This window comes from Dicentrarchus labrax, unplaced genomic scaffold (genome assembly GCF_905237075.1).
Source record: "Dicentrarchus labrax unplaced genomic scaffold, dlabrax2021, whole genome shotgun sequence".
In the NCBI taxonomy this organism is placed as follows: Eukaryota; Metazoa; Chordata; class Actinopteri; family Moronidae; genus Dicentrarchus; species Dicentrarchus labrax.
Window position 1 is genome coordinate 9270294 of NW_026136701.1, and position 13236 is coordinate 9283529.

A 13236-nucleotide genomic window follows, 5' to 3' on the forward strand; every position below is an offset into this window, starting at 1 on the left:
CATAAGTCTTCGAGGACTTCAAGGAATATTATAAATGGCAAAAATGTAATCTACTTCTTTCATAAACCACCGGATCAGTCTTCTTCTTCTTGGCACAGATTTGTTCTAACAAGTGCAAAATGTATAAGCGGACACTGATTGGACATTTCCTCTTACAAATAACAACATGTTCTTTGATTTATATACTTTCATTTAGATAATTCTTTTACTGGATACAGAGTGCATTACACTGAAGGGGGAAAAAAAGAGCAATTAACCTGTATAGACAGACTGAATGCACTCGAGAGCAGGAACTGAGACAGCAAACACTTTTAGAGCAGCTATGGAATTTCTTAGTGTCAAAGAGGAAGGGAAAATAACTGCATGAATGTTAGTCAGAGAGGGAATAATGCAGAAGTTACTGTAAAAGAAACAAAGAGAGACACATCTGCACAGAAAAACACCACTTTAACTGCAGCCAGGCTTGTTGGGAGCTCTTTTGGCATCATGGCAGAGCTCAGTTTCAATGTGGATCACGGCTATCTGGAGGGTCTGGTTCGAGGTATGAAGGCCGGGATTCTAACTCGCACTGACTATCACAACCTGGCCCAGTGCGACACACTTGAGGGTAAGAATATTGTTTCTCATTGTCATTTTTGGAATGTATTATAACCTGCCAACAGGCTATACCTGCAGCTACACCCTTTTCTTTTTTATTCTGGTGGTGTGTGTGGGTAGCTGCAGTGGAGTGCTGACAGGACCTATCTTATCAGTTTCTTCACCTGGATCCCATTTTTCAAAAGATAAAGTGAATTTTCTTTCCAAGAAACAGGCATTCCTTTCTGGTAGAGAAAGAAAGTCAGTGAAGACGAAGACCAATGAGATGTTAGGTTGTATTTGTATATTTATTCATTTTCAGGAATGTTTACACTCCCTTCACTAGTTGTAATAGTTTGTCTACACAATTTTCAAAACAGACTCCAATATTGCAGAATTGTGTTATACACCATATGTGTTTTGTATATTATTTGTCTATGGTGTGTGCAGTAATAGTAAGTCATAATCAGCTGTAATGTGTTAAACATGTCAATCAAAAGTCAGGAATAACCATATGTGAATTATATAAAGTATGAGTCACCTCTTTTTTTTTTGTAAAAGCAACCTAACACAAAGTGGGAAAAAACCTATGATTTGAGAGCAGAGATGCCTGTGATGTACTGGACACAAGTACAAAACCTTTAGGTGTTTTTTCTCCTCAGACATGAAGCTGCACCTGCAGAGTACAGATTATGGTAAACTGTTGTCCTCCTCTGAAGAGGACCTGACTGTGTCTCTGGTGGACAGCAAGCTGAGGGAGTACCTGGTGACTGAATTCAGCTGCCTTCGCTCCAACGCCCTGCCTCCATTATCTACCTTCCTTGACTATATAACGTATGTTAAGACACTACAATCATAAATCATACAAAGGTCACAGGATAATTACTTTTACTGCATTTATATATCCATTCAACATTTTCTTTCTGGTTTTTTTTATCTCCAAAAGAAAAAAATAAAAATTAAAGGCCTTTTTATAAGGGAACTATGTCCTTAATAACACGGATGTAATAAGAAATATCATGCAGACAAATAAAAGCACATCCATTCACTCTGTGTTTCCATAGCTACAGCTACATGATCGACAATGTGGTGATGCTGATCACCGGGGCCCTGAAACAGAGAGATGTAGCAGAGCTCCTCCCGCGGTGTCACCCACTGGGAGCGTTTGACCAAATGGCCGCAGTGGGCATCGCTCGAACCCCGACTGAGCTCTACTCAGCCATCCTGGTGGACACACCGCTGGGTAGAGTCATCAAATAATCTTTGTTTAATTCCCAAACATAATAATAATATCACTCACAGAGTCGTTGCAAGTCATTATAGACAATTAACCATCACCAGTTTACTTTACAGTGGGAGGAAACACCTCTGTTAACTCTTTGGTGTATGGAAGCCCATTTGTGCTTGGAAAAATGAAAACAAAAGAAACTTCTGGTTAAGTCAAAAATGTGATTTATTATCTTAGAATTTTAACTTTTATGTCAAAATGTTGACATACAGTAAAGTGGTACAGTGACAACTGGTGACTAATAGTAATTGGCAAGCTAACCGCTAAACACGCTAGCCAGCCAAGTGTATGTAATCAGTCACAATAACTTAAGGTTCTTTCTATCTTCTCTATCCTGAGCTATTTACTCCTCATGTTTTGTTCTCAGGAGTTCTTGAAAACTAATTGATAGTTAATTGCCAGTTAGCAACACAGCTAATAAGTTATGAAAGCTTTCTCCATTTTTTCTCTGTCAGTTTTCTATTGGTCAATGGCACAAATTTGCTGGTCACACATTTAATCCTTCAGAATAAGTCCATTTGACTGATTTGATTCCTTGCAAAAATGTCTTTAGTAAGTCACAGTTTTGATTTACCACACGTTGGGTTTTTTGTATCATTTATATTGTGAGTTCTGTTAGATTAAAAAAAGTCATATATGATACAGACTAATGACAAAAGTGATGCACACTGCATTGTTGTGTCATAGCTCCCTTTTTCCAGGATGCTGTATCTGAGTCCAACCTGGATGAGATGGAAGCTGAGATCCTCAGAAACAAACTGTATAAGGTGATAGTGAATGTGTGTGAGTGTCCGTGTAGATTATGGACTGTAAAATTTACTGCTGTGTCAAACATGTTGAACAATCCCAGATGACATTTCGTGTTGTGCAATGGCTTGCTGACCATCTTTGGTTGAGGCCAGGTTTTCACATACATCAGCAGATGTCTGATGATCTTTTGTTTTTTGTTTTTAAAGGCATATTTAGAGTCTTTCCACTCTTTCTGCAAGAACATTGGTGGTGCTACAAAAGATATAATGTGTCCTATCCTGGAGGTACTGTAGAATATCCACTACATGAGCTGGATTTCTTTCTATATAAGACATTTTGCTGAAATGTTCTGTCTATATGTTCTTTTTACATGTGTGTGTTCTGCAGTTTGAGGCAGACAGGCGGGCCTTTATCATCACAGTGAACTCCTTCGGGACAGATCTCAGCGGTGCAGACAGGAGCGCGTTATATCCATCTTGTGGAAGACTTTACCCTGAGGGGCTGCGACTGCTGGCGAAGGCTGAAGACCACGAGCAAGTCAAAGCTGTGGCCAACTGTTACCCAGTGAGTCTGATCTTATCTTTGAGAGCTACTGTGTTGTTACTGCACTTAACTGAGGTCAGACACATGGCTAACTTTAACCTAAATCTCCCTGCAGGAGTATAAAATCATTTTTGAGGACCCTGAGCCAGGATCCGACTTCAAGACTCTGGAGGACAGATTCTTTGAACGAGAGGTAATATAACTTTAATGTTTGTTCAGTAAGAGTGGTGTGCGATGTGAACTGATGCAGCGCCCAGATGATTCCTGTTTTCATATAGTAAAATATTTGGAACAAGCAATGCATTTCACACACAAGTGTGGGAATTCAAAGTTCAATGTATAAGTATGGACAGTTTGATTAAATTTTTATTTTAAACTCAAACTAAGCTTGACCCTTGTGTAAACTGTGTATCCTAGTAAATCTGCCTTTCTGTCTCTCTGAGCAGCTTCAACTCTTCTCTTTTATCTTTTCTCAGGTGAAACTGAACACACTCGCTTTTCTGCAGCAGTTCCACTTCGGAGTGTTTTACTCCTACATCAAACTGAAGGAGCAGGAGAGTCGCAACATCATCTGGATCTCTGAGTGCGTCACACAGAGACAGAAGTCCAAGATAGACAACTACATACCCATCTTCCCAGGAACAAATTAACTGAGCAATAAAGAGAAATACATATATTTAACACACAGTTGTAAGAGAGCATACAAAGAGGTAATAAATGCACTTAATCAAAAAGTATTTGTTGAGCTCCTTATGATCCAAGTTTGGTTGTGAGGTTTGGTTATTGTGGTTGCACTACAATCAGTCACAAATATTTTCAGTGTTTGTACTACAGACCACAGAAAATGAAAAATAATTAGGCCTCCACTCGCTATAGTTAGTGTGTTCACATTGACATTACTGGCACAATATCTGCGTATGTAAAGAAGGTAAACATGTACATAACAGGACGTATAATAATGTGTAACTATACAAAGAAGTACACAATTTAATACAAAATAAAATGTATTGAAGTAATGTTGCAAAAACAGTGGTATAAAAGTGTAACATTAGTTTTAGCAGCTAACAGAGGTCATAAATCACCCATCTTTGCTCTTCATTAGCTCGTCCCTCCTTCAAGCTTTCACTGAAACAAAAAGACAAACAAGAGGGTAAAATCTATGTTTTGCACTGATACATTTTAAACATCTCAAGTATCAAGATGTGTGAGATGTGGTATGAGTCTAATGATGCACATCTTGTTTGTATAATAGTCTAACTTACAGCACTGGACAGGAACCTCCAGAGGTATGTAGTTCTGCTGGCAGAGATGAACAAAAGCAGATGCTAATCTGCAGGGGGCTCTGGAGGAGCTCAACTCACACACAGACAAGAACTGACCAGGATCCACCTGACAACGCAGACACAGTTTTGTAAACATGAAGCTCACGCACAGTTTCATTTATTTTGTCTTGCTGATATCAGTTTCCTCCATGTCACATCCTTGACTTCATGACTATGGCAGACAGCAGCGGATTGTCAAACATTCATTAAACAAACTTAAATAAGATATATTACATTTATTTAAGCTGAAATGTGTATATTTATTTGGCAGTATTTCTGTTTGACAGAACAAAGACGTTACATTTCAAAACATTTTCTTAGACCAGGTTTTTGTGTCATCTAATCTATGAGTGATATTCACAAGTGCATAAGGTCGTGTTTGTTCTAACATATGTGAACTTTTCTAATGTAAGGCTGAGTTTCTTTCCTTGGCCATGAAATCCATGAAAGGTTAGAGAGGTCAGGGCTGTCTGGTGGGCTCTGTGCCAGATATATGCTTTCACAGTGTCTTATTTCCACATCCAATTAAGATGAAAAGAGAGAAAAGAGTGTTATTCTACTCACCACCCTGAAACAGGAACTCAGCGGAGAATCCAGAGAAGAGAACAGAAAGTGGCAGCTCACAGGGCTTGTGTCCACAGGAAAGTTCTCTGTTACACCAGGCGGTTTAATACACTCTGGTTTCATCTAAATACACACAAAAAAACAAACTGCAGGTGAGATCTGGATACATTTATGACAACATAGCTCCACCAGCATGAATGTGCAGACATTATAGACACAAGTATTTAGGAGTTTGCTTCCCATTTGTCCCACCTGCCAACTGTAGAAAAGACTGTTGAGGTTTTCAGCTTGAGATCCGTCAGCTAAAGGAGCATCGTTCCCTGCTTCATTGTCGTTGGTCCCTAACAGGCCAGTGGACGCGCCTGTGCAGATAAAAACGTGCTTAAACACGGGACAACCGTGGACTTGTTTGTACCAAGTCAAGTGTTTTGTTTTCCTACCATGCAGCCATCCATCCAGAGTGAAGCTGCACACCTCAAGCGACAGGTCACATGACACTGACGCTCCATTCTGATTGGACACCTGCACGCTGTTTGGCCCACTTTGGACAGCCACTCCATTGTCACCGTGAAACGTGTGCATTGCAGCATTATGGCAGTTGGCCTTCACCTGCAAGACAAACATTTTATTTTATTTTTTGCAGAAAACAAGATGTTTTGGGGTGTTAACTGAGACACCAGCATCAACACACACCTGTCCATTGTGTTGAATGTTGACGGTGCTGTTATTCATTTCTATCAGAAGGAAGTTATGTGAGTCTGAACTGAGCAGCAGCATGAAGGAAGGGTCAGCGCTGACGTCTTGGGCGAGGAGCAGTGGACAGGAGCCCGGGAGCTCATACAGGTGACCGTCAAATGTCACTACAAACTGATCTGCCACCAGCAGAGCTTGGTCTTATAGAGGGAGACAAAATGAGAAAGACATTAAATTAAATCCTCCGTTATAACCATATTGCTAAAAAAAACTTCAAACCATACTTACGTCTAAATGGGCTGTCCATGATCTTCCTTTTGAGGCGGTATAGTTCAGCTATGGGTCTGACAGAGGCAAGGGTCTGCAGAGGCCTCAGAAGCCACTCCTCCAGGAGAATCTCCACCAGTCCGGCCTCGGCCACCCTGGACCAGGGGAGCGATGGCAGCGGGACTGACACAGTCACTAAACACTCACTGGAGAAACCAAGAGCACTCGATTCAAAATATCGAGATTGGCAGAGCGTCTCAAACTTTAGTAAGGTTCTGCTTTTAATTAAAATAAAGTCATTATCAGACAGTTATATGTAACCTCCTCATCCAAAAAACTTTCATGTCTTCAACTTTCTCTCAAATTTAGCCCAGTTTCTATCCAGAAATCTTTTGACTGTAGTTCTTACCAGGTAGGATGTGCATACTACAACAAATGAATATATCCCTTCTCTAACCTCTTTAAGTAATGTCATGAAAGGAAGGGCATACAGAGTCCTTCTTCATGTAGGTTGTAGTACCTGGGGAAGAATTTGTAGACAGAAGCAAGTCGTTTTCTGACTCCAGACAAAGCCATTGCCAACCTGGTCTCCAGCCAGTGGTAGGTATGCTGACCTGCCTGGTTCACACAGAATACAGACCATTAATACCCATTAATGTACATGTTTACATGCATATTAGTATGATGCCTTTGATGCTTATCCTGGTTTTGGTCATATTTGGAATAAGACGTTTACATGGAACAAGAGAAACTTGGATACAAACATCCCTGTATTTATGATTATAACATCAGTGCCCCGACATCACTGCAGGTTCTTCTTTGACTCCTCCACATCCAGTAAATCTGTTACAACTAGTTTCCTGAACATTACTATATTTAGCCTTTCCATCTGCTCTGCATTACCAAATTCAGACCTTCACTTTTATTTCATCATGTAGATCATGCACCTGCACATATAACACAATGACAGGAGACCGGGATAAGGTCTTTACATACCACAGTACCTCAGTTTCATATCCAGGTTTATCAAAACAGGGATAAAAGCTAAAATCTACTTACATGCACAAAACATTAACAGGATACTCCAAAAATCCAATCAAAACTGGGATATTTGTGTGTATGTAAACATACTCACTGACACACTACAAAATACATGCTTTACATTAGCCAAAGAGAAATTCTTAATATTTCTAAAGGTCTAACACAAAACTAGAAAAGATGGCTGATTTCTCACAACATCCAGGGCGATGCTGAGCACGGCGACGCTGGCCTGAGCCAGCGGCCTCAGCTGAGGGTTCCCCAACAGAGCAGGTAGGACCTCCACCGGCCCGTCGGTCCAAAAAGAAACAGCCTCCCTCCACAAAGCCTCCGGCCTCTGGCCCTTCACATCCTGGTACACACCTGCCAGAGTAGCCAAGGGCCCTGAGGACGGAGCACGACACAGTGTCAGGGTTGGTTTTTTTCACTCTTCTTATGAGAGCATCAGCAGACAAACTTCAATTTCTCACATTGAAGTCAAGAGAAACAAAAAAGCACACAAAAATCGTGATCGTTTAAGAAGAAAATGTTAGAGAAAGATGCTTTTTGTACTTTAGATTATGACGTAAAAGCAAAAAGGATTAGGTTATGATTTAGAGATTAGATTTCTGCCTGTGAGGAAAGGCAGGGGCTGACTGTACTGTTTCAACTAAAGGGCATGTCTATAATTACAGCAACCAAATTTACTGTGCAAACACAACCACAGCACACCACTCTGTCATTGTGGAGTGTGTGCCTGTAGACGTGTGTACATTAAAAAGACTCTCATTTGTAGACAATGTCAGTTAAAGGGTTGTTTCAAGTAAAAGTCCCACAATATGTTTTTATGAAATGAGAACTGAAGCAGCAGAAGGTGACTTGCTCATCGAAACAAAATCACAACTCCCTTTAAGATATTTGATGGCTGACAGCTGCTGGTGTGACTGGTTAGTGTCATCTCTCTAGACTCACTCCTCAGTTCCTGTTGTCCCAGCAGAGAGGCGTGCTGCAGCAGGCCAAGAAAGCGAGGCAGACTGTCGGTCACGATGCGACACAGAGGGCTGTTCTGCCACACAGACGTCAAACTGTTGTCTCTGTGCCCCAGCAGCAGAGCCTCGGCTCGCTGGGAGACAAGAAGCGGCAGGACACTCAGCTCCTGGAGCAACTCGCTGTCTCTGGACTGCAGAGGATGTTGTGAAGAGAAGCACATTAAAAGCTGCACATTTAAACCCGACATGATAAACCACTACATGTATTTGTGTGCATTAAGTATCCTGCAGTAGTTTGTGTATGTGCTGTGTGTTGTGGTTACCTGCCGTCTGAATTCAACAAGGAGATGCTGCAAAGTCTTGATTCTCTCCAACAGCTTATTGTGAATCTGAGAGCTCAAATATCGGATACGTGCCTGTGAACACAACAACACACAGTATTTCAAAGTGTCACGCCATATTGTATTACTTTGTACTTGTAGCCTACTTTTCCTGTTGGTCATACCTCCACTGCAGTTAGACCTTCCAAACAACCTCTTGCTCTCAGCATCAGCCTCTGATTGGTTGATCCCACAGACACACTGCCCAGAGTCTCATGTTCGCTGCTGCCGTCTCTCTTCTGCACATCCAGCACCAAACTGCGATTTGTTCCCACACATGCCACCACAGTGATGTCCTCCTTCAAACCCGTACCTGCACATGAAGAGACTAAATTCTTCATAATCATAGTTTGTATATTTTTGCAAGTATTAGAGAGAAGATTGTGTATTTACCGTTCATGTAACCTGCTGTGGTCTGAAGACATTGTCCCTTTGCTGTTCCGTTCAGCCAGACCCTCTCTCTGCGGTCCAGTCTGGCCTGCACCTGGAGACCAGACCCTCTGGGCCAAGACAGGGCACTGCCCGCCACCTCCACACTCCAATTACCCATCCTGGACTGTAAAGTGTACACACACACACACACACAACCATATAAGGGTCTCTGGTCAGCTCATTTAGTTTTACTATCATCATTATTATTTCATTATTTAGTTTCTTATTTCTTATCCGTTGTTCTTGCTTACCTTAGCTTTTTTGTCTTTAGATAGTTCTTCAGTCTATCTTATTATTTGTATATCACCTATTTTTTGATTTCCTAATAACTTCAATGCCACATGCACAATTGTATGGACTATGAAAATGAACACTGAATGTAGTAATGTAATGAATGTGGAACGTATATATCTGCTCAGTAAAAACTGTTGTTAAAAATACAATATATAGAATAAGCCATATGCATCAAAAACATAGCAATACATAAAAATAAGATAAAACAATAAACTCATGATGAATAAAAGGTCAGTCAGAAGGACCACAGGAAGGCAAGGCTATAAAAGTGTGAATGAATTGATAGCCATCCTGATCTCCTCTGAAAGGTTGTTCTAAAGCCCGGCGGCTCTAATGCCAAACACTTTGTCTCCTCTGTTTTTAAATCTGGATTTAGGAGCTATCAGGAGGTACCTCAAGGTCCGCGAAGACACATGGGGATAAAGAGGTCAGCGATAAAGCTGGGGGTCAACACATTCCAAGGTTTAACAGTGATAATTAAAATCTTAAAATCCACCCTGAAACTAACAGACAGCCAGTGAAAAGATGAAAGGATCGGTGTCATGTGCTCGGGTTTTCCTGGCAGCAGTATTTTGGATTAGTCGTAGAGAGTAGACACAGAGTAGCAGCCACTGTGTATATTTAATCCAATTCTATTAATGCTATTCGGCAAAGTCCTAGCATCAGTGTAAAAAATCTATTGCATCCAAAAGCATAAAAATGAAGTGCCCTGTTTAACTAAAGTTATTAACTGAGACACGTTACTGCGAATTAATCACCAGCTATTTACCTCAGAGTACAGAGACATGTTGGAGCCCTGAGCAGTCGAGGAGTTGGTCAGGGCGAAGGTGAGGCTGCACTGGTGCGGCCGTCCTGTCACCGACAAGCGAGACTGCGTGTAAAACAGCTCCTCTCCTGAGTTCACCCTGTGGGATCCTGACCACGACAAAGTCTGAGAGACACACCCAGAGAAAAAACAGCAGCTGAAGATAGGAAATAGGCAACATGTAAATCTGAAAACTTTAGAAATATACGTACATGGTGTATGGTGTGTGTTCAAATAGGAAAGTCTTCAAATCATTCAAAATGCTGTAGCTAGAATTTTAACTAAAAACTGAAATCTGATCATATTACACCAATTTTAGCTTTACTTCTTGGTTCCTGATTGATGTGCTTCTAAAGGACTTGACAGACAAAAGTGTAAAAGAACTCTCAGAACACTGGCTGGGCTCCTTTGTGTCCTCTTCCAGGTCTCCATGGTGGAGAGGGGGTCGTGTGGCTCAGGTAACCTGACTGCACCAGATGGTTTGTTACACAGAATCTTCTTGTTTGACAGGGGTGTTTTCAGAGGGAGGGCCTGGGGTAGCACTGGCCCACACCTGAAATCTAACCAGCCATCCCATGTGCTACCCCATTATTCTTACATCTTCCACTCAACAGTGACTGAATATACTGGTATCATATGAAACTAGAAGACCTAACGTATCCATGTCATGCTAGCATGACAGGAAGGAAGCTAAATAACACTATAAACATACATTTTGGAGATGGAAAAACTGACATGGACATTTTCGAAGGGATCCCTTGACCTCTGACCTCAAGATATCTGAATGAAAATAGGTGCTGTTGCTACCCACAAGTCTCCCCTTTGCAAACATGCCCACTTTATATTAACCCCATGTCCCATCCCAAATTTTTGGGCAAAAATGTGTTAATGTGTTCTTTTTCCTAGGGTATTTGAATATTTCTGCATACTGGTGTCCCTAAACAGTATTAGAATTGCATACATTGGGAATGATTGGAATGTGGAGACACATACTTAATGCAATCCTTGTATCAGTCAGTGCCACCATAGTTAAAAAAGCCTGCAAACACTCCTGTAGCTTGATGATCCTGTGCATCCAGCTGCCTACCAAGATTATGGCTCAGGTCCCACTCTGTGACTCTGGATTCCCATTCTTCACATACATTCCATAATCTTCATGCATCACAATTTGTGTATAAGATGATTTTGTTGGGCTGCTCGGTACACGTGACATCTATTGCATGTCTGTCCGTCCTGTAATGGGGGCTCCTCCTCTGTGGCTCTTCCTGAGATTTCTTTTCTGTTTTTTGGGTTGTGTTTTTTTCCCATATCCAAATCAAGGGTCTCAGGACAGAGGGTGTTGTATGGTGTGCAGATTGTAAAGCCCCCTGAGGACAATTGTGGTTTGTGATTTTGGGATACATAAATAAAATTTGACTTGATTTGACTTGACTTGACAAATATAAGAAATAGATAAGACACTTTCGCCCAGGGACATAAATTCAGAGATAATTTATCACAGTTCAAACAGAGACAGACAGACCATTACTCATTTATACCAACACAGCAGCTGCAATCTCTCCACTTCACCACGAATCTTTCAGTCGAGTCTTTAGATGTGGGAGAAAACTATTAATCATTTGCATGAGAAAGAAAGTAAGAAATGCAGATGTGTGGACTCACAGGTTGTGGGGGGCACAGTCCCAGCAGGACTGTGTGCTCCAAGCGATCCCTGAGGTTGGTCTGGATCTTTGTCAGGATTGTGTGTGAAGGACAGGGTGCTGGAGACACTTTGTCAAGACCGACATTAACCTGAAGGCTGTGCATTCCCCGTGGACCCTTCTAGAAACAGCACAGGAACACAAACTGAGATGTTTTCAACACACCATCCATCTGCAGTCACACAAAGAGATTATAAATCATAGAGGTTTCAGTATGGAGCAGAGTACCTGGTACTTCATGCCCTGCTTGATGCTCTTGTTGTCCCATCTCAGCTCTGCATTTTGTGAGTATGAGTTTCCCTCCTGACCCACTGATACACAACCTTTAACAGAAGACACTACCATCTACACACACACAAACAAATCAAGTACTGAACAACCAAAAAATATTTACTGTACACACAGAGACATCCAGGAGGAGATATAAACATCCACCAACCTGCTGTGTTGAGAACAGAGCACATGCCTGCCCCCTGCTGGAGTTGTTCTGCCACTGTTTGTTCAGGTTGAGGGAGATGTTGACTGGGACTGAGCTGTCCCATGACAGATGGGTCTGCATGCACAATGAATAGATAAATAAATATAAACTAAACTCCACACCAGATATCTGTCCGAATGTGTAAATATGATAAAAATTTTAAATAAAATATGTATGCAGCTTCTACAGTGTGATATAGAAACCTGAAGCCACCAGTGCACAAACACTGAGAATGGACTTTACAGTGAAAAACATTTGAAACAAACACAATTTGCATATTCATAGATTCTGGACAATTTAATGAGGAAAGATTGGAGGCCAAGTTTTTGATGTCGAAATTTTACTTTTTTTAAAACAGAATTAGAGTTACAATTAGTGAAGAATAGAGTTTAAAATGTGTTACAAGAACATGAGCTTTAGTTTTCAGAAATGAGTCAAATGACAAAAAATGGTGAGACACATTTCTGGGTTAAATGACTAGCTAAGATAATATGTACAGTGTTTCAATAGTGTTAAAAGAACAAGTAAAAGTGTGGCAGCTTACTTGGTGGCTGCTGCGTCGTTCTCTCTGAGAACTGTGTGATAGCATCTGAAGGGACATCTGGCTGAGTGTGGAGGAGAAGGGCTGTTTCAGCTCCAGTTTGGTCTCATTCATCTCCTCTGATCGACTCCACGAGCTGAGAGCTCTGACCTTGAGACGAAAAAAAACGTTGTTTGTGACCACAGAAAGCAGAGTAGATATCCAAACAGACGCTCACGTGTTATTTGCCGGAGTAATGAAGCACCAGATTAATTTTAATGAAATGTTCAGTCATAACTGAATCTGACAATTATATATTCAAAAAGACAGAAAGGAGGAGAGAAAACGATGTTTGTATTTTCTAGATCATGAAACACTTTGTACAGTCTGACCTGCTCCAGTCGGCCATGCCTCGTCCAGCCCAGAAAAATACTGTCCAGTCGACCCTTTAAGGAACGTTCCAGTGTCGCCTCCAAACTAGTCAAACGGGGAACGCAGTTGATGTGAACTGCAGTCAAAGACAAGAGAAAAACATCAACCATCTGCAGTCAGTCAAAATCTTAAGTCGTAACTCATTAATAGCTGCATGTTTTCTATTTTTAGCCCTGATGTAGGCTT

General features: G+C 41.2%; 2 protein-coding genes across 3 annotated transcripts in view; one reads left to right on the forward strand and one right to left on the reverse strand.

Annotated features, from left to right (window-relative positions):
• The first annotated feature begins 372 nt into the window (after positions 1 to 372).
• Positions 373 to 3891, forward strand: LOC127361690 (V-type proton ATPase subunit d 1-like). The gene is made up of 8 exons (XM_051396539.1): positions 373 to 607; positions 1239 to 1410; positions 1641 to 1819; positions 2552 to 2631; positions 2821 to 2898; positions 3002 to 3178; positions 3273 to 3350; positions 3634 to 3891. Exons 1-8 carry the CDS (start codon positions 487 to 489, stop codon positions 3805 to 3807), a joined length of 1059 nt encoding a protein of 352 aa, XP_051252499.1. The 5' UTR covers positions 373 to 486; the 3' UTR covers positions 3808 to 3891.
• LOC127375918 (uncharacterized) overlaps positions 3816 to 13236 on the reverse strand; it is a 33606-nt gene continuing 24185 nt past the window's right edge. The window contains exons 56-74 of one of the 2 annotated variants that reach the window (XM_051423577.1): positions 13011 to 13126; positions 12643 to 12789; positions 12060 to 12173; positions 11849 to 11965; positions 11583 to 11741; positions 9885 to 10046; positions 8783 to 8945; positions 8515 to 8702; positions 8333 to 8425; positions 7993 to 8200; positions 7238 to 7425; positions 6524 to 6621; positions 6025 to 6209; positions 5737 to 5936; positions 5484 to 5652; positions 5296 to 5405; positions 5044 to 5166; positions 4420 to 4546; positions 3816 to 4282 (exon numbers count right to left, since the gene is read on the reverse strand). In XM_051423577.1, coding sequence (XP_051279537.1) covers positions 4272 to 4282; positions 4420 to 4546; positions 5044 to 5166; positions 5296 to 5405; positions 5484 to 5652; positions 5737 to 5936; positions 6025 to 6209; positions 6524 to 6621; positions 7238 to 7425; positions 7993 to 8200; positions 8333 to 8425; positions 8515 to 8702; positions 8783 to 8945; positions 9885 to 10046; positions 11583 to 11741; positions 11849 to 11965; positions 12060 to 12173; positions 12643 to 12789; positions 13011 to 13126 — 2678 coding nt within the window. In that variant the 3' untranslated portion in view covers positions 3816 to 4271. Of the gene's footprint in view, positions 4283 to 4419; positions 4547 to 5043; positions 5167 to 5295; positions 5406 to 5483; positions 5653 to 5736; positions 5937 to 6024; positions 6210 to 6523; positions 6622 to 7237; positions 7426 to 7992; positions 8201 to 8332; positions 8426 to 8514; positions 8718 to 8782; positions 8946 to 9884; positions 10047 to 11582; positions 11742 to 11848; positions 11966 to 12059; positions 12174 to 12642; positions 12790 to 13010; positions 13127 to 13236 lie in introns of both variants that reach the window. The other variant, XM_051422756.1, reaches the window with a different exon arrangement.

Excerpts from the sequence above, each read along its gene's own strand:
- LOC127361690 (XM_051396539.1), top strand. The coding sequence starts at position 487 with ATGGCAGAGCTCAGTTTCAATGTGGATCACGGCTATCTGGAGGGTCTG. Across the intron at positions 2,899-3,001 it reads TAATGTGTCCTATCCTGGAG|TTTGAGGCAGACAGGCGGGC; the intron begins GTACTGTAGAAT and ends TGTGTTCTGCAG. Across the intron at positions 3,351-3,633 it reads ACAGATTCTTTGAACGAGAG|GTGAAACTGAACACACTCGC; the intron begins GTAATATAACTT and ends ATCTTTTCTCAG.